This window comes from Urocampus carinirostris, chromosome 19 (genome assembly GCF_059441175.1).
Source record: "Urocampus carinirostris isolate Australia breed hairy pipefish chromosome 19, RoL_Ucar_1.0, whole genome shotgun sequence".
Classification (NCBI taxonomy): domain Eukaryota; kingdom Metazoa; phylum Chordata; class Actinopteri; order Syngnathiformes; family Syngnathidae; genus Urocampus; species Urocampus carinirostris.
Window position 1 is genome coordinate 28,388,889 of NC_142367.1, and position 26,674 is coordinate 28,415,562.

A 26,674-nucleotide genomic window follows, 5' to 3' on the forward strand; every position below is an offset into this window, starting at 1 on the left:
GATAGCGCCACCTTATGTCCACCCAACCGCACACATTAAAGTCACCCACGAAAAGATAACGTCAGGGCCCTTCCAACCGGCGTGGGGTTATTATTAGAGCATATGCATTTTGGAAGCTTATATTTAGAACAGTTGTTTTTTGTATGAGTCGTCTTTTTGGTGAAAATTCATAAATGGAAACTCAAAAAGGAGACTACTATGTAATTGTGAATAGAAAGGGATTGCAGAATCTCTTACGACCCCCCACCCCCCACTAAAGCCGTCAGTGTTTTAATAGGGTTGCTGCACCGCACTGCAAGGCATTATCGTTTGTTTGCAAATAAAATGTCTGTCATTCGTTTTGCAATCAAATGCCTCCACGCCGCATCAGCATCACCGAGCACGCGATTGTCTCACGCGTGCACGTGCATACATGACAGAGATGCGGAGAGTCCTGAAAGAATGCTTCCCTAAGACCCATTACCTTTCAATCCCACAGAGAGAATTGGAAGGGGGGGGGGGTTTCTAAGGTGGCGTAACGTCACTCTCTCGCCCTCCCCGCTTCTCTTCTTCGTCGTTTACATGTGGAAAAAACGAAAGAGAGGAGGGGGGGGGCGGGATCCACACACACTAGAGTGGGGCTTTTCTCGGATCCGGATGAGGGGCGCCAACCCACGGAAAAAAATGCACCCCGGGACTATTTCACGCCGAAACGACTGACATTAACCACGACGGCAATGGTAAGGATGCAACTTTGCAGCGAGACACACAAAAACAATGGACGCATGCACACGTGCACGCGCGCCAATGCAAAGAGACGGTAGCCCGCGTGCACGCGCCACACCAAAACCACTGACAGGTGTGCGCGCTTTATTTACGTGTGAACGGCCATTCAAAGCTACTTAAATGATAAGCGGCTAATATAGAGCAATTGTGATTGGAGGGGACTCAGCCCTTGGCAGCGTCGCTGTTTCAAATCACCCCGTGCAAAATTAGCTACATTTAATTTGTATATGTATTTAATGGTCAGCCTTGCAAAGTGTCACGTATTCTAGCACGCGTTTATCGTGTGCCGTTTGCTTTAAAATGATGTTTAAAGCCCTCCACACACAGGTTGGATGTTTTACTAGAAGAATGCATTCGAGGGGTTGCCTGATTTATCCATAAATCGATGGGCTTCATCGTCGAACCTGTCATTTTTAAACCCCTAGTAGTGCGCATAGTCGTGAATTCAAGTGTAAAAAAGGAAAAAAAAGGCGTGTTTGGTTCCGTTCCGGGTGTTTTCATCCCCGCAAAGCAGCTGCCGACAGTCTTATCGATTCCAATGATGCGTTTCTTCACCCGCGGGTGGAGGAAAAGGGGGGTTTCTTTTAACAGCATTACGAGCGGACTGAAGGGGGTTCGTAGAATCCCTTCTAGTTTGGTGTTATTTTTCATGTGTAGTACCTGCTATCAGGCTGTTCCAGATTGCAACTCCCAACAGCGACCACAATAATATCTAATATAATGTCTCCAAACGTTTTGATATACATTGCATCAATGAGCCAAGTTCTTAGTCTGAGTTCTTGTGGACAGTCAAAAGTGCCCACGTTTGTAAAATCTCTGTCGTTAGGGTCACAAATATTCGTTTATTCATCTACCGAACTGCTTATCCTCACTATAGTCTGTCCCAGTTGACTTCGGGCAGTGGGCAGGGGACACCATCAACTGATTGCCCGACAATCGCAGGGCACACAGAGACGGACAACCATTCATCCACACACTCATTCCTATGGACAATCACGAGTCAATTGACCTCCCGTGTATGTTTTTTTGGGAGGCCAGTAGCTGAAATTGATAGTATCCTCTAAACTATGAAGCGGACATGCTAATCAGTCTGTAACCATACCTCTGATAAGCTAATCAACAATGGTCAAATCAAGGCAACTGGACTATGAAGATGTTTTAGCTTGGATCCATACAGCTTTTTAAGTTGTAATTGATGGTGTTTCCAGCATTCATCTATCCATCCATTATCTTCCGCTTATCCGAGGTCGGGTCGCGGGGGCAGCAGCCTTAAAAGGGAAGCCCAGGCGTCTCTATCCCCAGCCACCTCCTCCAGCTCATCCGACGGGATCCCGAGGCGTTCCCAAGCCAGCCGAGAGACGTAGTCTCACCAGCGTGTCCTGGGTCGCCCCCGGGGCCTCCTGCCGGTGGGACATGCCCGGAACACCTCCCAAGGGAGGCGTCCAGGAAGCATCCTTATTAGATGCCCGAGCCACCTCAACTGGCTCCTCTCAATGCGGAGGAGCAGTGGCTCCACACAGAGTCCCTCCAGGATAACTGAGCTTCTCACCTTATCTCTAAGGGAAAACCCAGACACCCTGCGGAGGAAACTCATTTCGGCCACTTGTATCCGGGATCGTGTTCTTTCGGTCATGACCCAAAGTTCATGACCATAGGTGAGGGTAGGAACGTAGATCGACCGGTAGATCGAGAGCGTTGCCTTTCGGCACAGCTCCCTCTTCACCACGACGGACTGGTACAGGGTCCGAATGACGGCAGACGCTGCACCTATCAGTCTGTCGATCTCCCGTTCCATCCTACCCTCACTCGTGAACTCCTCCTTGATCTGCTACCTCATTGTGGCGGAGGAGTTTGTGTGTCCCAATGATCCTAGGAGCTATGTTGTCAGGGGGCTTTAAGCCCCTGGTAGGGTCACCCATGGAGAACAGGTTCTAGGTAAGTGGCCAGACAAAACGCAGATCAGAAGACCCCTTATGACGAGCAAAAACATTAGTCCTGAATTTCCCTCGCCCGGACGCCGGTTACCGGGGCCCCCTTCTGGAGCCAGGCCTGCCTGGAGGTGGGGTCCGCTGGCGAGCGCCTGGTGGCCGGACCCTTACCCACGGGGTCCGGCCGGGCACAGCCTGAAGGGACGATGTGGTACCCTCTTCCCATGGGCTCACCACCTGTAGGAGGGGCCAAAGGGGTCGGGTGCGCAGAGAGCTGGGTAGCGGCCAAGGGAGGGGTCTTTGGCGCGACGATCCCCAGCTACAGAAACTGGCTTTTGGGTGTTTTCAGCATGTTTGAGAAAATACTGCATGGTGTAATCAATTGTTCCCCCCCCAAAAAAAAGATTCTCGTTGAAGCCAATCATCCTCAATGTCACAGCCCGAGCTTTTTCCAGACAACTTGTTGAATCGCTTCCTTTTCACCTCAAAATGTAGACATTTTTCTCAACTGTCCTGTCCTCCCTTAGATGTCGATGGATTGCTGAGAACGGACTTGCCAAAATTTGTTACTGGTCTTCAGCCTGGAAAGTGTCCGATTGTTTTTTCCAATTCAGACATCTTTGGAATCCGTCTTCTGATTTCGATCCAGCGAAGCAATTGAGTCCTTAAAAATCTCGAGATGCGCCAAAAGGCAAGGTTTTACAGGGTATCTAAGATGAGTAGTACAGAGCGACTCCTACTGTGGACACTCTACACTGGTCTTGTATACCTCTGGTCTGGATGCAATGTTGATTCAGTAGGACAGTCATATAAAAGACACCGTGGGCACCCCAGGTCATTTTCAAGATGTTCCTTTATAAATATTGGTGGTTCGAATAAGCAGTTTCAGCAATTAGATTTTATAGCAGACAGGCACTGTGATATTTGAAGGTGAAAGGAAGTTTTTAGGATTAACAGAAAGTGTGCAATGACTACTAGAACAAAAGTACGTAGGTGGATACATTTGGGCATCTAGTTAGATGCTACTTTTAGAAAAATAAGAACATCCAAACACTTCCTATAGCTTTCAATGTGGGTCTGGATTATGCTTGACCCTTCCTGACTCTGACTGGAGGCCATGTGATTTGAACAAGATTTCCATGACCTGAACTGGCTACCTATCCCAGAACTGCTATCAAATTGTATTATGGCTAGCAAATGTTTACCTTTGAATTCTGTGTTCTTCTACCGTCATCGTTGTGTCCATACCACTCCATTTTACTTTCATGAGTCTGCTTGAGGTATGCTGAAGCACATTAGGACAAGCAAGCTTCACTTTCGGATAAGGTGTTGTGGACTGAATAACACAGAGTACTCTATTAATGCGCAATTCATTGCATTTTGGGCCGTGAGGGCCGTAATGAACCAGAAAAGAAATTCAAGAGGGGAGCAATATGCAGTACTATAAGTCACAACAGTGACGCTGATTAAATGAAGATAAGTGGAGTGAGATGGCATTTTCAAAGGCCTCACGTCAGATTTTTCATTTCTTGTCGAGAGGAAAATGGGAAGATCAATACCTTTCTAACGTATTGCCTCCGCTAATATTATGAGGCCTCGGGTTAGCTTAGCTTAGCACATAGAGAAAGGGGAAGCGCATGCTGTCTGCTTCTGAGAGTTGAACAACTAAAGACGGTATTATGTGCACGGGTGCAGTGTAAATAATTCATTTCCTAATTGAAATGTAATCTTCTGCTAGATTGGATTTTTTCAAAATATTAGTAACATTTCTTAATAAAGTACACTAGGATTTTGTGCAAAACCCCAAGTTAACACGTTTTTGGGAATGTTTGATGTAAGAATGGGCAATTACCAAATACTGGTCTTAATTCAGGTCCTCTTCGCCATTAATTGCTGCTGTTCTGTGTTTTTTCCGCATCTTGAAATCATCCTTGGCATGAGAAAAATCTTTACAATCCATTTTTTTTTTGTTTAAAAAATATGGATGGGTGTGCAATCATAAAAAAGGCAGAGTCTATTTGACATGCAGAACATTAAAATAATAAACTGAAAAAATGTTTTAATACACATATATTTTTTTAAAAAGTAGTTTTTTATTTTTGATTTAAAATATATTTATTATATGAAAAATATATGGTCCCTAGCACCCCTCTCATTCTAAGCAGCTGGACAATAATGGCTAAATATAACAATATATATTTGTTTATTGTCAAATTTCACTTGGGTACACTACAAAAATGATTTGCTTTGGTAAATGGTTGATGATGAATAAATATTAGAAAGAAAGAAAAAGTAGAAGAAAGAAATATAAGAAATATATTTTAAAATTAACCTAAAATTTATTTTTGCAGTGCCTGAAAATACTAGAAGGGGGATACTGCATACTTAGTATGTAAGTATACAAAGTGTGACTTCCTTGGATTCTGTATCAGTCAGAAAAAAAGGAAGTCATAATTCATCACCTCTTTACCGTTTTGTCTTCTGTGCATGACGTGCACCCGTGGCAAAGAATGGGGCACTCTAAAAAGGCCACAGCAGTAAACCCTAGGGCAAAATATATGCAGTGGGGGGGAATAGCTGACAATTCACCAGACATCTGCTGATAGGATGCAAAGCACACATGTATTCAAGTCATGTTAGAAATGTCTAACACGATACATGTTCTTCTTTTGCAGCTATTGTACACTGTTGTGAGAAGTACTACCTTGTGGACACCTTCAAGGAGCACATCCCTGCCTCCAGCCCAAACCTTCTGCAGAGGATCTCCTCGAATGGGCCCGCTGCCCATTCGCAGAATGGCTTCTCCGTAGAAACAGCTCAGAAGCATTCTGATCCCTCACCGTGCAGATCTGAAGAACACGCTGACAAAAAAATGAACCCTGAAGAGAGGCGCGTGGGAAAGAAGCAATAAACTATGGGAAATATTGTCAGCAAAGGGATTATATTTCTCCATTGCATTTTGAGCATCATATAATTGAAGGTACGACCCATAAAACCAGAGACAATTTTCTTGAAGTCGACGCCCACTCGCCTGTCTCATGATGATGTGCGAGGTGATGCCCACCATATCCGAGGATGGGCGAAGCGGCACGGCAGGCGGCTCCTCCTCTCCTGCCGGGACCGGGTCGGGAGGCCCGGGAGGGGGTATGGGAGCGGGGGGAGCAGGAGGAGGGGGCTTTGGCGGAAGGGAGATCCGAGGAGGGGGAGATGAAGGAGGTAGCACGGGCAACCTGGAGTCTCTGATGGTCAACATGCTGACGGAGAGGGAGCGACTGCTGGAGAACTTGAGGGAGACTCAGGAGAGCCTGGGGACGGCTCAGTTACGCCTACGAGAACTGAGCCACGAGAAAGATTCTCTTCAGAGGCAACTTTCCATCGCCCTGCCACAGGTTAGTTACATCTTGTCTGTGCTCACATCGAGTGCACTACTTACTGAAAAAAATAAACAGTCATTAGGTACAATTATCTTCTATGTTCCTTTATCTTCTTGGCTCATACCTCACTGTGAATGTGTAAAACTGGAGTGTCATGCCCAATTTCGTTGTCACAATATGATAACCCATTTTGTAACAATGACTATAAAGGTATATTCTATTCTATTCTAGTTACTTAATTTACAAAGTCTTGTGATTTTAATGACCAGGATAGCTTTTCTGGTGACCTGAAACAGTCCGGCACACAGCTTAGAGGGAACATTGGAAATGACTCTTTGGAAGAAGCCATTTCCACTCTTAGTTTTTGCCAAAGCTTTAACTGAGATGGGGCTTTAAAGGTAACTTGAGAACAAGTTAAAGCTTTAACACCAGAAGCCAATTTTAAGGGTATATGGTTTTAGAATAGCTTTAACTTGAACTAAACCACCATTAAAGGTTTGAACAGGGTTGGGTAGGGTTACTTTAACTTGATTACTTTCAATGACTTTTGGATGACTCCAATACCAAATATGCTAATAAAAGACAAAATAAACTAAATATGAATAAAATGATGACTCCCAACACGTAGTAAGCTTTCTCTCCTAGCTTTGATCTCCGGCAAAACTAACATAAAATGCGACAGAAACAAAATGAAAATCAATCCAAACAGCTTGCCAACATCATTTTTGCCGTTCCGTGTATTCCGTTACTCCCCAAGTCTGCACAAAATGGAGTCATTTTATTCATATTAATTTCTTTTGTCTTTTATTAGCATATTTGGTATTAAAGTAATCCAAAATTAATTGAAAGTAATCAAATGAAAGTAATCAAGTTAAAGTAACCCTACCCAACCCTGGGTTTGAAGCGACGGCCCTTAAGAGCGTTCACTCTGGAAGCAAAGCTACAAAATCTGCTTTATCTCAAGAGTTAACTCCAAGTCAAGATATAGCTTTAACTTTGACAGCACGAGAAACTCATTAAAAGGGGACTTGGGAATTATGGCAGCATTAAACTTTTACTGCTTTGACTCCGTAGTCAATTTTAAAGCTTTAACTTCAACAGCGAGGGAATCCGAATGAAAATGTTTCCTGCAGTATGATGTCGCAGGCAGCAAATACGTGAAAACAATTTATCCACGTTATAATATTCTTTTGAATGGATTCTCTTTGCACAAGGAGAAATGAAATAACTCTGGCAAAATACCGCAAGTGTAGCGAACGGTGTACATTTTGTGCTGACGCCTGAAGGAAGCTGGCACCCTGTGAGGTTACTGTTGCTGTCGTGTCCAATCTCAGTCTCATACTTGGCTGTGAAGTGAGCTCACGAGACACTTCAAGCAGCAGCAAACGTGGCGCGCTGAGCCAATGCTAAAATTCGTCTTCATCTACTCTTAGAGCAGGCTTGTTTTCGTAACCTTTGATTTCACTTATTCTTTAATTAGGCGATAAACAAATCGGGGTAATGTGTGAGAAAGGGTGGAAGCCCAATTTGAATGAATAGTTGTTAGACCAGGAATCCTCCTTAGTTGACTGGGAGGATTTGCCGATTAATAATGAGTGTTATTTGCCCGTGTTTTCCTCCAGGATCAATTCCGACATCTGCCTGTGCGCGAGGCGCTCTTTGGCGTGCTGACTTTGCCGTCTCGTTCTGCTTTTTTCATCCTAAAACACATGAACTGAAATAATCAGCGCTTTGCACCTTAGACTTGTAGACTGATTCAAAGACGTCGTATCACGTTGGCATTCGTTACTGTAACAAGTTTCAAAACAGTATTTGGTTGAATTCGGTAAATTGAAAGGTGGTGTGCGCAATTTCAAAACATTCTACTTCTGCTTGAAATCACCATTGCAGTTCCTTTTGTTGCGCGTGCAAGTATGTGAAATTCTTAGACGCGCTCAAATAAACTCTTCCTTTTGCATCTTTTTGGGGGTTTGGGTTGGCATTTGGACTGGGTTTGAAACAGTCCTTTTCTTACTTTTAAGAAAAGTAATCCGCAGGCACACGTTTTTCTAAAAAATCATGCATGCACTTGAATTGGGCGCATATTTCCTGCCAATGGAACCAATTTTGTTTTACTTCATTCTGTTTTTGGGGTGTAAAAACAATAATAAAAATCTGCAAATTATTTGCAAGAATTTTACTCTCTTTGACCGTACAACAAAAAAGAACCCCCAAAATACTTTTATCGAAAGAGCTGGTAGAGAAAAGGCATAGACTTATGTCAGAAATTGGTGATGAACGTGCAATCCCACTCACATTCCACCAAACCCAACATTGCAATGCAGATTGTGGGTTTCTGCTTTTTAAGGTTGTGTTTTCAAGGTTTCAAAACCACTTGGATTTTAGGAGAAGTGCTCGTAAATGCTTGAAATTATTACCATGTGTCTTAAGTGAGGTGTTGGGCTAGGGTTTGGGCTTCAAATAAGGATTTTAAACTTGTTTTATGTTAAAATAGGATTGGGGCTAGGGTTGGAGACTTAAGTTTAGGCTCCTTATTAGGGTATTAAACTGAATTTTAGGGTTCTGAAATAGAGTTTGGGCTAGGGTTACAGCTAGAGTTAGGTGAAAGTGTAGGGTAAGGAACTAGGATTTGAGCTACATATTAGGGTTCTAAACTAAATGCAGGCTTCCAAAATGGGTTTAGAGCTAGAGTTACAGTTTGAAACAGAATTAAGGCTATGATTACACCTAAGGTTGGATGTAGGGCTAGGGTTTGAGATGCAAGTTAGGGATTAAAAACGATTTTAGGATTATAAAATACAGGTGGGGCTGGAGTTAGGGTTTGAAACTAAGGTTTAGGCTCCTGTTCTTTTTATCGGCGCAAGGTTTCTTCTTTTAATGGCTCCGGAAAAAACGGAAAATTGGCTTTGAAAGTCCACAAAAAGGGATTGAATTTCGCCCAAAAATGTGTACAAGCCCGGCATACTGTACTACCTCGTAAGGAGATATTACAAAAGAAAAAGGCTATCTGCTGAAAAATATCAATATACAGTAGATGAATGTTGGAGTTACTCGGCTGATCACTTGAAAAAAGCAACAATATTGAGCAATGGCATGCTTTTTCTACAAATCTAAGATCCGCACATTCTTGTGGCACATTGCTTGAAAAACACTGGACTTATATGATCAAAGCGCGCAAATGCAAAACATAAATACAGTATATAACATCCACCCAAATGACTGCAATACTCAAGGCCATCATTGATGGCTGTAAAATCTGCCTCTTGAAGACCTTTTTCCACTCTAATAATTTGATTATGTAATCACATCTTTAATTGCCTTTACAATGTATAAATGCAATTTTTACTGTCTTCCTTTTATCAGAGGTATTGGAGCGTATTACGCTTGAGCTCACATTAAAAAAAAAAAAAGATGGAAAAATGAGAAAAAAGAACAAGGAGGGCCAACTGAGAATCTGAGATTCATCCAAAAGCAGAAAGAAGCCCATCAGTCCCAAAGACCCACTGTGTCGCCATCTGCAGCCATCTCCATTTGGCTTCTTTCTCCTCTTTCATTCAGCCATCGCTTCTGTCTCTCTTTCCAAGCGCAAAGACTAACTAAGAATCATTTCACAAATGAGGTGACATTTTTTTTTTCTTACAATACTATATAGGGAGATTTGATGTAAGCTGAATAAGATAATTCAATGGCGCACAAGTAGTTTTATGGCACAGGGTGAGACAAGGTGTTCCGGTTCATAGCTGCAAATGCAACAAGGTGGCTTTGTCAGTCATCCTGAATTTTCAACGGGCACAAAAATAAAAATGTCCTTGTTATTAAAATCCCAACAACATCACTATTAAATAAAATATGCTGCTAATGCTAGTTGTAAACATTTCGGTAGTCGTAGCTAATGAACCTTAAAGCTTGTGAGAGCATCCCAGAGGTCCGTTTCTAAAACAATGCTGGTTGCTAATGTTGTGCTAGTCATAAACCCGGCCCAGGGGCTAGTTACAGCCTGTGATCAAACTTTTACTGGACTGCGGTCTCCGTCGTAAAATCAAGAATATGTGGCTCACCAGTAATGATGACCGCAGTATAAAATAACATTGAACAACAAAACCCCCAAAAACTTTTCACCAGATAAGGGCAGTAGCCCTTTGGCCACCCTGTCCATGGCTTTCTGTGAGAATTTTTAGCCCACCCCATTTCCAACATGGCAACAGTAAATTTAAAAAAAGGAAAGTTGACTGTGAGGGCCAGCGCTTCAAGGATAAGTGGAAAATTAGAATTTTTTTTTTTTTTTTTCAGTAATCTTAGACAACTGTCTGCCTGAGTGACTGTGGTCGTTTTCAAAGGATATCATGAACACTGAAAAGGTGAAGCAACTGGAAGCCATTTTAACGGCACAACAGTGCTTTTTCACGAGACCACATGAATCAAATAAAAAGGCTACAAAGGCGAGCTACAAGGTGGCGACGCTGATCGGCAAGCACTGCACACCTTTGACGAAGGGTGAATTTAGAAAAAAACTTTTCAAAAAAATGCCAGGCTGAATAGTTGGCCATCACGCATATTCAGCTTACCAAATCTGGCCCCCCGCTTTCTCAAAAATTTGGTCAAGCAATCGTGATGACAATAATACTAAAGCTGACCCATAAAGCTAAATAAAAAGCTAAAAGCTACGTGAAATGGTTAAGAGAGGATTATTTTTGAGGTGTATTATGTGCATTCATTTTCATTTTTTTTCAGTCAGCTAGCTGCTATTCTTCAGGGACCATCAGTAGCGTACAGTGTCTATTTTAGCAAAAGTGGGCTAAAAAATACAATAGTAATTGTCTATTATGCTCTCAACTCAATTCTATTTGTTTTAAATATAATTGTATTGAAATACAATAAGGTGCAACAATCTATTCATCATAAACAAAACTTTCTTCGTGGAGAGGTATAATGCAGTTAAAGATGATAATATAACATATCAAGATCATCTCAGGGGTTGTAGAAAACCTTGCAGGCCACATCCAGACTTGCCCTTAGTGGGGTTTGTATTTGGAGGGTGGAGGGTCTCAGTGGCGAGTTTCAGTGTACGATCATTCTGCAACTACGTGACATAATTCATCCGTTTGTTCAAAAGCAAAAAGTGTGTCGGTAATTTGCACGAGCATGATGTTTCATTTCACAGCTTTCCTCTTGGATGCAGCTGGGCTTTGTCTCTATAGGTCGTCTTCTGTAAATCTACCAGGATGGGAATTCTATTGGAATGTTTGGTCTGGGTTGTTTTCATCCCATAAAATACACATGGGAGCTGCAAACGGCCTAGCGTTTGGAGTGTTTGTTTAGACGGCCCCTGAATGCATCTCTCGTGTGCCGCAGGAGTTTGCCGTGTTGACGAAAGAGCTCAACGTTTGCCGGGAGCAGCTACTGGAGAGGGAGGAGGAGATTGCCGAGCTCAAGGCTGAGAGGAACAACACACGGGTAAGGTCTTTAGCGGCCATTTTAAATCTACGGTGGCCCCCAAAGGGCAATTTTAACCAACGCGGTTCAAATGAGACAGGTTGTCCTCTAATTCCATTTCGTTTATCAAGTCAAGTCACATTCAGTAGAGACACCCTTAATCACAAAATATCTCAAAGGACTGCACAGGCCACAACGACACCCTCCCTTGATCTGAAACCGACATGCCGGCAAGGAAAAACTCCAAACCTCAGCATGGGGAACTTTAAAAACCTTGAGAAGAGACCTCAGTATCGATGAAATAATGTAAATGGTCTGCATTTCTATAGCGCTTTTCAAGTCAATGAAGACCTCCTAAAGCGCTTTACAATGCCCTTCACACTTTTCCCTTTTACACACTCACTAACCGATAGCAGCGTCACCCATGCAAGGCAACTACCTACTATCGGGGGCATTAGGGATTCAGTGTCTTGCTCAAGGACACTTCAACATATAACTCGGAGGAGCCGGGAATCAAATGTGACCTCCTAAGCCAATGCCGCCCCAATAATAATAATACATTAGGTTTGTTTGTGGTTTGCTCGGTGGCCTTGGGGGTATGGCGCCCTCCCCGAGACTGGGAGGTTGTGGTTCAAGCCTCGGCCGAGTCATACCTAAGACTTAAACATTGGTACCCGTTGCCTCCCTGCTTGGCGTTCAGCATTAGGGGTTGGAATTGGGGGGTTTGCTCACCTAATGACTCCCAACACCTCAGTTGGTTGAGCGAGGGGGCTGGGAATCCCCTCCTCTGTATCAATCTCCCAAAAAGAGTCACAAATGACTCCCACCAGGGGGATATGGCTGCGGTATATATATATATATATATATATATATATATATAATGATGGTCAAACATGGGTAGAACACTCCATTACTTTGAACCATCTTTGTTGCTATCCTAAACAGAATGTGTTTTTTTCTTCTCCACTCCGTCAGTTGCTACTGGAGCACCTGGAATGTCTGGTGTCCCGTCACGAGCGCAGTCTGAGGATGACGGTCGTCAAGAGGCAAGCCCAATCCCCAGCAGGGGTCTCCAGTGAGGTGGAAGTTCTCAAGGCCCTCAAGTCTCTCTTTGAGCACCACAAAGCTCTGGATGAGAAGGTTCTTGTCACACCGGAGAATGACTGAACCCGAATGACCAAACGATGACCATGTTGGCACCATACCCGTCTTCTCCTGCAGGTTCGCGAGCGTCTCCGAGTGGCCCTCGAGAGGGTGTCCGTGTTGGAGGATCAACTAGCTTCAGCTTCTCAAGAGGTAGTCATTTGTAATTTTACTAAATCATGTAGAATCCCCCCATGACGAACTTTTCTTCATGTATATTATCTCTTGGCCTCCTTGTGTCCTTCCTTCTAGGTAATCTCTTTAAGAGACCAAATTAAAAGGCGTCAGCAAGGGTTGGACGGCGGGAAAGATGTAAGGGAGGGTCCAGATTTTCTGTTTTGTTAATGTTTACGTGTTAGCAAGCACATGTCAAGTAGGAAAGTAGACGTGGTATTAGTTTGATTTCAAGACGTTATCAAGACTTGCATTCACTTATTTTTTTAATCATTGTTGAAACTTCAGAGGCTCCCTAACGGTCCCGCCGCTGGCCCGGAAGACAGCGAGCTGGAAAGACAACGGGAAGTGGAAATAGAACGTCAAAGAGGTGAACTCTCGCAGCTAAGAGAGCGGCTGGCCCTCATGTGCCGGCAGGTGAGTGGGCATCACATTGTTTTATTTTTCATTTCGGAATACGGTTATTCTTCTAGCAGATGGCTAAAATGATATAATCCTCGATGAAAAAAATAAACAGTTGTGTAGTTTAGGCCATTTTAGTAAATTATCTGTTAGGGTCTGTCGTGACTGAGGGTCTTTAGGACTTTGTGACGCCATGTGTGACGCCTAGGGGGAGACCTGTTGTGCACCCTGTGAGATTGTGTCTAAGGGTGTCTGGCATGGGACAAAGGGCACTCAATGTGTTGGAAGGACATTGTAGATAGATAGATAGATAGATAGATACTTTGTTCATCCCCGAATGTCGCTCTGATGATAAAGCTCAACCCCATGTTCCTCCTCTCCACACTGTCCCATTTCGTCCACTGCCTTAGCCCATCCAGCAGCTTCCTCCTGGCAGTGTATTTCCTCCATCGCCATCCCACTATATTTGGTTGCTGTGGCCTTACTCCAAGCTGGGGCGATAGCCGTTAGCCCAAAGCCTTCTCTTCCTTGTTGGACACAATGTCAGCATGTCTAAGAGCTGCTGTTGATGCTTCCACTACTTTGGCCAGTCTCCATTTGTGCCTGGTCGCTTAGATTGGTGCATTGCTGCTCACTGCTAAGTTTAGCAAGACAACCTGAACAAACAATCCAAATGGAAAGAAAATATAAATAAATAAACATGCTGTAGGGGGACGGACATGTTACATAACAAAACCAAAATTTGGTGAGTTTGAGTGGCTTTTTGGTTAGTGGAAAGCTTTATAGACAATATGTACCGTTTTACTTCACACTTAAAGGCAATGAATGAGATTTTTACATCTGGGAATTTGCACTTGGTGATAATAAGATTCCTAATATAAGATTATTTTGGCTTTGATTTATATATCTCAAAGTCAAGAACAAGTTTGTAACCATTGTCAACCTTTTCAGCTATAAATATATACGGATTTTTCCTGCTGGCTAAGGCAAGGCAAAAGGGGCAAAATAGGACACAAAACATTTGCGGACCATATTTCCACCAAAATGTCACAAAAACTGACATAACAATAGTATTTATTTTTGATTTCCATATAGTATGAATAAACAGTCTAAACAGCCTAATAAACAAATACCCCTTCCCAGATTAATAATCTAAGCATGCCCTTCTTGTTGTCTCATTTATTTTATGACACTGGCTGCCTGTAATGAATCACTCATTTATTTAAAAATCAGTGGCGTGGAATTCAACACTGTCTCATATTTATTATGTGTCCATTTGCGGCATCCCGTCAGGTTGGCGAAATAGAAGAACAGCTTGCTGCCGCCAGGAGGGAAGTGACAAAGTCGGAGGAGGCCAATCACAAGCTCCAACGGGAAGTCAAAGAGGTCTGTTGGGCCGGGTCTGGCCAAAACCCTCAGGATCTTAATGTACATCGGGACAAAATGCTTTGGCAGTTTGTCGATAGCATAAAGCAAGAGCTACTGTGGGTTGTATTCACCTTTGGAAGTATTGTATGTGTGGCATGTTTCTTTCTGAAAATGCCAAACAAAGGGATTTTTAATAGCTTGATTTTTTGCACTTGTGGTACGTGAGGGTTTTGCAGAACCTACAAGGTGTCGAATTAAACCACCAAATAAATGTGGTGTCATGTGCCATTTTCTAAATTCATGTTGTAGGAAATGTATAAATTGATTGTGACATACAAGCAATGTTCCCTGTAATTTTCCTTACGGGTCTGAGTGTTCACACAAAGTCGGTGAGCAACGCTTGAAACAACAGTGAGCAACAGCAATCCCAAGTGTGGCAACTAAATCATTATCAAACATGAACAAAACTTGACATCACGTTACATTTTGCTGAGTTTACGGCAATGCAAAATCTTTTCACTTTTGAATGAATTGACTCATGTACTATTGCAAAGGTTGTACGGCCTACAAACGTCATTTGTTTTTACAACAATTCTTTCACAGGATTTCCATTTCTTTTTTTTCTTGGTTTACAAAAATTATTTCATAAGATTTCCATTTCTTTTTTTTCCTGGTATCTTTTGTCGCATAATACTAACATTTTAGGGGCTTATTGAGTCGGTTGCACGATACAGAACTGTATTTAATTACATTTTTTAGTGGAAGTACAATGTTGGCAACCAGATTGACTTGATATCATTAGAAATTATTTGACTGCAACACAAACTTTTTCTTCTTTTTCCCTGTTTTTTTTCTATTTTTTTTAGTTCCTTTAAAAAAAATCTCATTGTGTTTTTTTCCCTAGCTGTTACTTTTTCTTTTTGTTCTCTATTTACTTTTTTCCTTTGTTTCCTTTTTTTCTTTTTTCCAGTTTTTTTCCTTCTTATTTCTCTTCCTTTTGTTTCTTTTTTCTCAGCTTTTCACTACTTTTTCATTTTGGTATTTTTTTTCTGATTTGCTCTATCCCCTCCCCCCCTTTAAGTCATTTTTTTTGCATAATTTTACATAATATTTGGTCATATAGGGATGAAAGAAGCAAAAACAACCTGAAGAGCCGCTTAGGACCCGAAAGAGCCGGTTCCTTTTAGTGAGCCGAGCCGAAGAAGCCGGTTCTCGAAAAACTCTACTGACTTGACTCAACTTCGTTCTACTGTGACAAGGACTTCCAAATACCGCATTTAGAACACAGCGTCAGGGGAACCCGTGTAAATTTACCTTTATGCACTGTAACTTTGACTTAATTCGCTTTTTAATGAGCAATTTCGAGCCCTGATTTTTGTGAGCAGGCTAGATTTTCTTGTGCGCGGAAAAGCTCTGGGTAGCGCACAATTGCGCACACATGCAGCTTAGAGGGAACATTGCGCTGGATAGATTTTCTTGTGCGCTGAGAATGTGCGGACAGTGCGCACGCGCGCAGCTTAGCGGGAACATTGCATACAAGCACGATTTTAATAAATCTTTTCTTCTTTCAGGCCCTTTGCCAAAGAGAAGACATGGAGGAAAGGATTACGACACTAGAGCGCAGGTTACCATCATTGACCAAACATTTTTAGTCAACTATACATCCTACATTTGAGTGTCTAACTGAAAAACTCACAACTTCTTAATGATTGTGTCTTCAAAATGGAATTACCGGTATTTGATGTAATGCGCAGGTACCTAAGTGCCCAGAGGGAGGCCACTTCCCTCCACGACATCAAGGACAAACTGGAAAACGAGCTGGCCAGCAAAGAGTCCCTCCACAGGCAAAGTGAAGAGAAGAACCGACAACTGCAAGAGCGTCTGGATGAAGCTAAGCAGAAACTTCAGCAAACCCTGCAAAGAGCCGAGACCCTGCCTGAGATTGAAGCGCAGCTGGCTCAAAGGGTTGCGGCGCTCAACAAGGTGAAGAACAAACGTTACCTCCAAAGTGCTGAGATTTTGCCATTGCTTTTGTCAGTCTTGCAACTTTCGGTGGGGGTTCCCCAATTTTAGAGGAACAATTGTCTAAATGAAATTTACTTTTGTAGGCAGAAGAGCGCCACGGTAATTTTGAGGAGCGGCTACGCCAAATGGAAGCTCAACTTGAAGAGAAGAATCAAGAACTACAGAGGGTAAATATGACGTACCTTCTGTACTTTTTCACTATATATGTTGTTCAAGTACATATCTGTATTCAAATTCATCCGATATACGTAATTATATTTATACAAAAACGAGTATTGGATGAGGGCGGCACGGCGACGCAGTGGTTAGCGTGTGTGCAGCACAGTTCTGAGGTCATGGGTTCAAATCCAGCTACCAGCCTTCCTGTGTGGAGTTTGCATGTTCTCCCCATGCTTGGTTGGGTTTACTCCGGGCACTCCGGTTTCCTCCCACATTCCAAAGACATGCATTTCAGGTGGATAGGCCGGTCCAAATTGTTCCTAGGTGGGAATGAGCGAGCGAACTGTCTGTCCCTGTGTGCCCTGCGACTGGCAGGCAACCAGTTCAAGGTGTCCCCTGCCCACTGCCCGAAGATAGCTGGGATGGACTCCAGCACCCCCGCGACCCTACTGAGGATAAGAGGTGCAGATAATGGATGGATGGAGTATTGGATGAAAAAGTAACTATTGATGTTAGTGCAGCCATATCCAAAATCCAGCCTGGGGGCCTGACTCTTCCTGTGATCAAATATTTCCTGGCACGCGGCCTCTGCCATAAAAATAATATGTGGCCCGCCAGTAATGTAAACCCCAGTATGAGATGAATTTATAGGTTAAAAAAAGTCCCCACTTCACCTGATGACGGTACTAGCCCTTTGGCCACCTTTGAGAAGTTTAGCCCACCCCATTTCCAACATGATGACTGTAAAAAAGAAAAGGAAAGTTGACTGTGATGGCTGCTGCTTCCAGGACATGTGAAAAAAGTATTATATTTCAGCGGAATTACGAAACAACGGCAAGAACTTGTCAAAAGACTGTGTTGTAGGGTTTGACCAGAATACGTTGCCAAATGTGCTAGGTACCCAAAGAACGGAATCAAAGACAGATGCCAAAAGAAAGGATTTGTTGAAATTTTTGAGGTGCAGTTGTGGGAGACCGGAATTGGGAGGAACATGGATTGGCTTCTGCACTGATTGCAACTCTTCCCACCTGAGCTGGTCGATGTTCAAGGCTGACCCAGGAACGAGGAGGAGGGACAGGGATCTTGGTTGGGGCGTAATGTAACATTTTTGCTGTTTTCAAAGAATAGAATATCAAGAGGCTCTGCCAAAACATGCTGACTACAAAAAGTGAACTGTAAAGGGTTTGTGTGAAAAGGTGAAGTAACTGGAAGCTGTTTAAACAGCACAGAAGCGTTTTTTTGCAAGATCCTGCGAGTCAAATTTAATGTTTCAAGTGCAAGGTCAGGATGGACAAGCATTGCAAACCTTCCACGGAGGGTGAATTTATGAAAAGACTGTTCAAAGAATGCGAGGCTGAATAGTCGACCCTCACAAATTTTCAGCTTACCAAATCGTCCAGAGGTCTCAGCACACAATTTCTTCTATTTAATAATAATAGCCACCTCTTCTGTTTATAATAACTTGGACATTTCCAGTTTGTACCATTTTAAATATCGGTGAAATTTCTACACGCTGGCATTTGGTTTCAGAGCTTTCTTTTTCATCAAAACCATCAATAAGCCAAACATGGGACACATCAAATAACGTGCAACATGTAATTGATCCAATTAGGCGAGGCAGAGAGAAAAAATGAATGACGAACACAACAAACGACTCTCGGATACTGTCGACAAACTTCTGTCTGAATCTAATGAGAGACTTCAGCTTCATCTTAAAGAAAGGATGGCAGCACTAGAAGAAAAGGTAACGTCTACAACTCATTTATTGTTTTCTGGCCATTAGAAGGCCTTCATATGTATGCGCTTGTTTATTTTCTAGAATGCTCTCTCAGAAGAACTCTCCAATATGAAGAAAATCCAGGATGACCTTCTAGCTAATAAGGTATTGAGCTGTAATGTTAATATTGTTTTCCTAATCCTAACCAGGTTTTGAGCTGAAAAAAAACAAAAACTTAAATTTAAAAAGTGATATCTACTGCTTCCTCTTCTGTATTCCAGGAGCAGCTCCTCGCTGAGCTGGAACGGATCCAACTGGAGCTGGACCAGCTCAGGGGACGGCCTGGCTCATCTTATTCTAGGTTTGTCATAATGAACCATAAAAAGTGTTGATTTACAGCGCACTCAGCCACTAGGGGATAAACAACGTATCACCCCAAGTGGCTAGTAGCATTGTCATTCATGAGGAAATAACAAAAGATTCTGGGTTTGATCATAGGGCGGGCAGCGTGAGCTCACTTCCATCCACCTTGTTTCGAAGATCCCTTCCAGGTAGCGCTTCAGAGCTGCGGTACCCTCAGGGAGGGGGCTCCCTCCCGGCAGGCTACAGCAGTTCCTCCGGTGGGGTTGTGGTCAGGAGGACTCATCGCGGCCGCTGGGGGCAAGCTAGGGACGACTGTAACAAGGTGGAGATCCCTTGCTAAGATGACGATGTCGAGTCGTATTACTCCTTGCTTCCAGTCTTCCTTTTTCTCCTTCCAGTATGGAGAATGGGATGCCGGTACCATGATGGGTCCAGGGTTTGAGGGCATGGAGGGGGTTTGCTCTGATGACGAAGACGATAGGGAAACTCTGTTTGGGTCGGAACTGCTATCGCCGAGCGGGCAGACGGATGTACAGACTTTAGCCATTATGCTACAGGAGCAACTTGAGGCCATCAACAAGGAGATTAAGTATGCAGGTTTAATTGCTCCTAAGGGGATGATTGGAAATGCCAGTGCTATTTGAGGAGATTTCATAATTGCTCTTCCTTAATGTCCTTTTAGGCTAATCCAGGAGGAAAAAGAGAGCACTGAATTGAGAGCGGAGGAGATTGAGAGTAGGGTTAGCAGCGTGGCCCTGGACGCGCCCCCCGTACCGCCCTCGTCGCTCGGAGGACGGGACAGTGTCGGCCGGGGATACATGACCCCGTCCATCACTTCTTCTACTTTGGCGTCTCCCTCGCCACCTAGCTCTGGTCTTTCTACACCGCGTCTGCCACACTCTCCCGCCAGGGAGGCTGACAGACAGGTACGAAGCCCGCTCACTCACATTTCTACAGAGACCATTAATTTGCAATTGCAGTCGTTTAGAATCGAGGGAATGTTTCCCCCAAAGCAGAACAGCAAAGATGGCGAAGAATGCCGTGCACTCGCATTGATCGATTCCAACCCTCCTGCTGTCCCTCGAGCCCTGCGTCTGGACCGGATGACACACACTCACCCGGGAGCAGGCCTCGATGATCACAGGGAATTTCGCAGGTAAGGAATTTGGACTCCGACAGACAAAATGCCAAGGGTACCGTCAATTAGGGACTAGAGAGCGCACTTTATTTTTTACTTTTTTATCTTTAGTCTGTCTGCTGATGGGGCCATCACTGCGAGCCAGGATTCCCTCCACAAAGCCAGCAAAAAGAAAAGCATTAAGTCGTCCATCGGGCGCCTCTTTGGAAAAAAGGAAAAGGGGAGGATCGGTGCACCTGGACGCGAGTCTACCTCTTTGGGTGTGTCTCTTTTTCCTCTTAGTTTATCTCGTTTGCTCTACACAACTAACTACTGTATCTGGAAACAACGCAGCCTCAACACCGTCAGATGACTTGGGTCCAGCAGACCCGTTGGGACTGGCTAAACTCGGTACAGGAACGGTAGAAAAAGACCGTCGAAGTAAAAAGAAGTGAGATTGACGCTTTCCCCGAACGGGGTTATCATTTTTAATTTCGTAATCCGCTTTTAACGCGCCGCTTCCCTCGTCAGGCATGACCTTCTTGAGGAGGCCTGTCGTCAGGGTTTGGCTTTTGCTTCTTGGGATGGCCCAACGGTCGTTACATGGCTGGAGGTATGGTTTCCATGTCCGTCTTTGTCACCAAGGGTTTGCATGGCCTGGAAATTTCTCGCGCTCTTTACACAGTTGTGGGTTGGGATGCCGGCGTGGTACGTCGCGGCCTGCCGCGCCAACGTGAAGAGCGGCGCTATTATGGCCAACCTTTCGGACACGGAGATCCAGAGAGAGATTGGCATAAGCAACCCGCTGCACAGACTTAAACTGCGCCTGGCAATTCAGGAAATGGTGTCCCTTACCAGCCCTTCTGCGCCAGCCAGCACACGCTCCGTAAGACCTTTTCAAACACTTTGTTTTCTCTTGTTTTGAAGAAAGTAAGGACTCATTTTGAATTCTCTAACTACAGTCGACAAGTAATATCTGGATGACACATGCTGAGATGGAGTCACTCGCTGCTGCCACAAAACCAGTAAGATTTATTTATTATAGTCCTTCCAAAAACAAATTCGGTGACTATGGTAAATAAAGTAGATAGATAGATAGATACTTTATTCATCCCTGTAGGGAAATTCACACTTGCAGCAGTATCCTTGTGTTGAAAATAAAACAATAATAAAGTAAAAGGAATATAATACATAAATACCCAATGTAACGTGTTGATATAGAGTATTCAAATAGTGCTACATAAAATACACACTGTAATAAAAATAGGGCAATATGCAAAGTACATGAAAACCAAAATTGTGTCAACATGTTCCCTTATTAATAGTTTTGTGTGTTGTTTTGTGGGTAATTAATTTGACACAACTATTGCAGAGAGAACGTAACTCAATGAATTGGGTGAAATGTAGCTTGAGCTGGTCAATGAAATAACTCGAAAAGGGGATAAAATCAATCAAAGAACCCACGGGACAACCCAATGATGTGTTATTTTCTGGGGTGTAATTTGACCCAAGCATTTGAGTTATTAAATTATTAAGGTTGATTATTTACTGAAATTCGTTTGAATGAAGTATAGGGGTTGATGCAAAACAATCATTTGTTGGATGGATACATGACCCAAGTACATTGGCTCAATAATAGGCAAAGCTCTAAATGTTGAGTGTTTCACTCATTTGTAGAGAGTTACTCGAATATGGATTGGGAAACAAAAATAGCAAACCTGGTGTTCGCGTAGTCAAATTGCATGAATACCCACACACGGATACGTTTATGGTTTGTTTACAGGCATTCTTGTGACGCTACTTACCGTGTTATTTGAATAACCTCAAAAAGTTACATTTATAACCTGTGATGTGTATCATCCTAAAAAAACATCATGAATGATTTAGATTTTTTTTGTTGACTTGACGTGTTTTTTTTCTTTTTCTTTTTATTAGGCATCGCCCGTCCCTTACTGTTCCCTTAAAATCTTTGCAGATGTCGTGTTTTTTCCATCTAATTCTCACTAACAAAAATTCTCCTTCTGCCTTCCCTTTCCTTGTATTATTTTCACCGTAACATACATATCCACTTTTCCTACATGTGCAACTTTCTATCCCTTTGCCTTTCACCATTTCCCTACTTGAAACCATAAGGAGCAAAAAGAGTTTAGCTGGGATCAGGTACGTTCAAAGTTTGAGGTTTAATTCAAACTGCTTATGTTGGAACTGAGACTTTTCGATGCACCTACAGATTTTGGCTTATGGTGATATGAACCATGAGTGGGTAGGAAACGAGTGGCTGCCCAGTCTAGGTTTACCCCAGTATCGCTCTTACTTCATGGAGTCGCTGGTTGACGCACGGATGCTGGATCACCTCACCAAAAAAGAGTTGCGGGGCCAGCTAAAGATGGTGGACAGTTTCCACAGGTAGCTTACCGGCCGCATATTGATTATCGGATTATTCGTTGTGGATTCCTCACCTCACTCTTCGAATGACCGCAGGGTAAGTCTTCACTATGGGATCATGTGCTTGAAGCGCTTGAATTACGATAGGAAGGAACTGGAGAGGAGAAGGGAGGAGAGTCAGCATCAGAACCAAGGTCTTTTCACCTTTCTTTAAAAAGAAAACTCATTTCAAAGACAACATCTGTTCCATTCTTCAATGTGTGCCTGTCTCTAGACGTAATGGTATGGTCCAATGAGCGAGTCATGTGTTGGGTGCAATCCATCGGTCTCAAAGAGTTTGCGGACAACCTGTTGGAAAGCGGCGTTCACGGGGCCTTGCTTGCTCTCGACGACACCTTCGACTACACCGACTTGGCCCTTCTTCTCCAAATACCCAATCAGAACACACAGGTATTGGCCAATCCTGCAATTTCAGCTATGCTGCCTCGAGTGCCTAAACGGTGCGACCGTCTCATCTTTTTGCTTTTCAGACAAGACAACTCTTGGAAAAGGAATACAATGCTCTGATCTCCATGGGAACAGAGAGGAGGCCAGACGAGGTATTGCCACTAGAACAATCAGTTGAAACAAAAGCGTTGACTTTCGATACCTCCTTTCTTCTGGGGGCAAAAGAACTCTAAGGCTTACCCTTGGTGTACCTTGTTCACATCACTGCTAATCGCCTAACCACAGCGTGCAAAATTCAACCACCGATAACGCATTGTCACAACAAACATCACTTAATCCGACCCCCGGTGTAATAGAGGCGGTTGTTACACATAACGACTTCCGTTACCACCAGAGCTGGGTAGCCATTAGTTACATTTACACCGTTACATTTACTTGAGTGAGTTTCGGGACATTATGTACTTCTAGGAGTCATTTTAAATCATACTTTTTACGTTTTACTTGAATAGATTTGTGAAGAAGAAACTGTACTCTCTTTCTGCTACATTAGGCTACTTAAATCTCCTCCATGATAGTACATGTCCGTCTGTCTCTGCTAAAGAGCATTTATTTTGTCATAGACCTCCTTTCTTTGATTCAGATTTGACGAGTGAACCAAACAACCACCAAGTGGCACTTGTGAGCAGGGCTAGGAATGTGCAGTGTATATAGCAGTAGCCTCACATCAATTTACACATATAGTCTCATTAACACACATACATATATAAAACACATATATATATATATATATAATTTTATCAACTGAGGGTTCATCCACAAAGTACTCAGACTGACACTGGCACAGACTTGTGATTAATTGTTGATTTGATGGACTTTGGTAGTTTAAAAAGTGAAATTAATAAAGCGTTGCCACAGTTACTCAGTACTTGAGTACTTTTATACTTTTACTCAAGTCATTATTTGTATGATTACTTTTTCCTTCTACTTGAGTCGTATTATTAGGAAGTAGCAGTTCTTTGGCTACCCAAGCCACTTCTGATGACCAGATTGTGTCTTTGGTAGGACGGGACAAAAACCTTCACGCGCTCACCGTCGTGGAGAAAGATGTTCCGGGAGAAAGACCTTCGAGGAGTCACCGCCGACTCGTCGGAAACTTTACCGGCCAACTTCCGAGCCTCTGCGATCTCCACTCCTTCTGTCACCCTGAGGAAGGTCCAGAGTGAAGGTAGGGAGATTTTAGATCAAGTGTGAACCTATTTTTTAGGATGGTTTTAAAATGGGCTGGCACGGTAAATTGAGAAGATTTTCGCATATTTTGGTAGGCTGATTGAGTTACTGTAAACCCAAACTATACTAGGTTTTGAACCATGCGGCTTATACAATAATGAGGCTTATTAAAAAGTAAAGTATGGCGTGTTTGAAGTAGAAATAATCCCAGCAACTGCTGGGGTCAGTGGGCCCCTTTCTACCAGAGAGCACTTGTAAGGACATTTTGGAGATTCATTAATTTCACTATCCAATCACTTTTTCCAGTTGAATCCTTGTCTTTGAGTTGTTTTTTGTTTTGTTTTCTGGTATGGTTCGTTTAGTTGTTACTTTGTTGATTATTTTGTGATTAAATGCCATTGTTTTTGAGCACCTTGCTTCCAGCTTTCTGCGTTTGGCTCCATCACAGCGACATTAAATAAAATGAATGTATATTAGTTAAAATTACTAATTAATTATTTAAAGTGGGAACATATTGGTATACAATTTGGTAGTAGAATAATAATGATTCACAAAGTTTCTGAAAACATGCCTGTCATAAATGAAAAACAATGAATAAATTTGTCCAAGCACACAAACAAAAGTCAACCTAGCCTTTTTAACTATGAAACTTGTTACTGCCACGTTCAAATACTTTCATTAAAATTCAATTTTGTTTATTTCATGATTGAAAAAAAATCTAAAAATAAAAGACAGAAACAAGTATAAAAAAGTGTCGTCAGTCTCTGATCAACATAAATGAATAATACGCAACAGTCAAAATATAAAAATATAAAGAATCACCCCCCCAAAAAAAAAAAATCAATATTATATTTTTAGGCCTTTTTTCATACAAAAATATAGTATGCCGTTTTCTTTTTGTCATCAAATCATTATCGGCATCCTATGGAAAGAAAAGTAAAGGATTGATCACGGTTCACGGATCCCTTAACTACCAGCCTCATCAAGGCACCACTTCCTGTGGTGTGTCTTGGGTAAGCCCATGTCTCTCCAGGCCGTTTTTCACCATCTAGTCACTGTTGTTCTCCGTTCTAAAGCGTCATCTCGATCTTCAGAGATGGGCCCAACCTAGGGCATTGTCGGGCAGCAGCATGTGACGATACTAATGCTAGAACCCAGGGGTCTCAGTTGGAAAAAAAGTATATTCAGTCTAATTCTGGCAATTCAAACTGCTGGCTTAAATGACCGTTTTAGCAACGAGCCAAATAGTAACAACATGATTCTCCTCTGGTTAGTGTCCTCAGGTCAACGAGTGGAGTCGGCGTCTGTGAGAACATACTCTTGCTAAGGAAAAAGCACATCCTGGTGAGTCATTAAACATCAGCAACAAGAAGCTAACCTTACTTGGTAAGTCACAAGTGCGTCCTTGATCTTATTGCAGACCTCAACGGCCACGCAGACTCAAGAAAATGACACAAATCCTAAGCCAGGAAGTGACAACTCACGTTGAAGTCAAAGACTGAGTGAATGAGGTCCAAATATATTCTATTGAATGGATGCCTTTTTAATCATCTCTGTCTTTCTCACTCAATCCATTGTTGTGGCATGACGCTGTTTGATTCTGTAGAAAATGGCCGACGTCTATCGTGAATTCGACTTCGGTTTTAGAGCGTGCAAGGCAATACTGACGGGTTGAATTTCTAGTTTTGTGGGAGGAGATACACCCTTGTTCAGAAACCTAATTACATTCCTTGAGCTGGAAGGAAGACCATTTAATTAAACATAAGGACCTCTTAGTGACATCAAAGTTCAGAACGTTTTGATGGTGACATGTATGTTCTGAAGCCATACCAACTAAGCAAGAGGCACAACACAATAATTCAAATTCAACAGAAAGCTAAGTGCTTTATGACACGTGAAAACTGGAAAACGAGAGATATCGCATTTGTGTTCATGTGCATGCCAAAATCAACCATTTTAAAGTGAACCTCGATCATCTAATGATGTGCAAGCCGGTATGTTATCTTTGTAAAATGTGTGTATTTTACTTTGATCATTTTTTATGACAATTGCTATTGTATGTATGTACAGTATGTATGAGTGTCAAGGATATGGTTATTTCATACTTAATTTTAAGTTGGATCGTAATTTTGTTTTAGCTTAACAATAAGAAATATGTTTTTAAATGATGGACAGTCAAGATATGCTACTTGTGTGTGTACATTTTGGAAAAACAAATTGTCTCCTGGTTTAAGTCGACATTACTGAAGAATCGTGATGGTAACTGAAGACGGTACAATAATGATCATGATTGTAAAAGCTGTAATTAAAAAAACAAACCTGTTTGACGTTTCTGAAAGTTATTTGAGTGCTTTTTGACTTCAAATTTCAGATAGCATATTACTCACTTGCTCTTAATGTCAGCCATCTTGCTAAAGAGACAGACTTGTACACATTGTAGCCTACCGCAGTATTATATTTTTTCTCTTGATTATGTCGGTGAAATTTATTCAGAATCCCTTTTGATTATCATGAAACAGTGACTGTGTTGTAAAGTAATCTAGAGCCCCAACACCACCACAATACCACCACCTGGCCTGGGAACTCTCTCATGGATGCCATTTTTTGCCCGTGTCTTTCTTATAGTAAGTCATGAGAACTGACCTGA

The 26,674-nt window shown here is 42.6% G+C and overlaps 1 protein-coding gene across 1 annotated transcript; it reads left to right on the forward strand.

Annotated features, from left to right (window-relative positions):
- The first annotated feature begins 537 nt into the window (after positions 1–537).
- LOC148347917 (liprin-alpha-3-like) lies at positions 538–26,354 on the forward strand. The gene is made up of 31 exons (XM_088323154.1): positions 538–719; positions 5,369–6,082; positions 11,420–11,521; positions 12,476–12,640; positions 12,722–12,796; positions 12,896–12,955; positions 13,106–13,234; positions 14,513–14,605; positions 16,159–16,211; positions 16,342–16,570; positions 16,696–16,779; positions 18,384–18,515; positions 18,591–18,653; positions 18,770–18,849; positions 18,987–19,173; positions 19,250–19,440; positions 19,534–19,777; positions 19,868–20,007; positions 20,101–20,249; positions 20,323–20,419; positions 20,500–20,581; positions 20,654–20,854; positions 20,931–20,993; positions 22,102–22,128; positions 22,199–22,374; positions 22,450–22,547; positions 22,628–22,803; positions 22,884–22,952; positions 23,863–24,025; positions 25,302–25,371; positions 25,448–26,354. The coding sequence occupies exons 2-30, from the start codon at positions 5,732–5,734 to the stop codon at positions 25,352–25,354; spliced, it is 3,732 nt and encodes a 1,243-aa protein (XP_088179280.1). The 5' UTR covers positions 538–719; positions 5,369–5,731; the 3' UTR covers positions 25,355–25,371; positions 25,448–26,354.
- Positions 26,355–26,674: the final 320 nt, after the last annotated feature.

Coding starts and splice junctions, on each gene's coding strand:
- LOC148347917 (XM_088323154.1), top strand. CDS start 5,732: ATGATGATGTGCGAGGTGATGCCCACCATATCCGAGGATGGGCGAAGC. Junction 20,855..20,930: donor CGCCAGCCAGCACACGCTCC/GTAAGACCTTTT, acceptor CTCTAACTACAG/TCGACAAGTAATATCTGGAT. Junction 22,375..22,449: donor ATGGTGGACAGTTTCCACAG/GTAGCTTACCGG, acceptor GAATGACCGCAG/GGTAAGTCTTCACTATGGGA.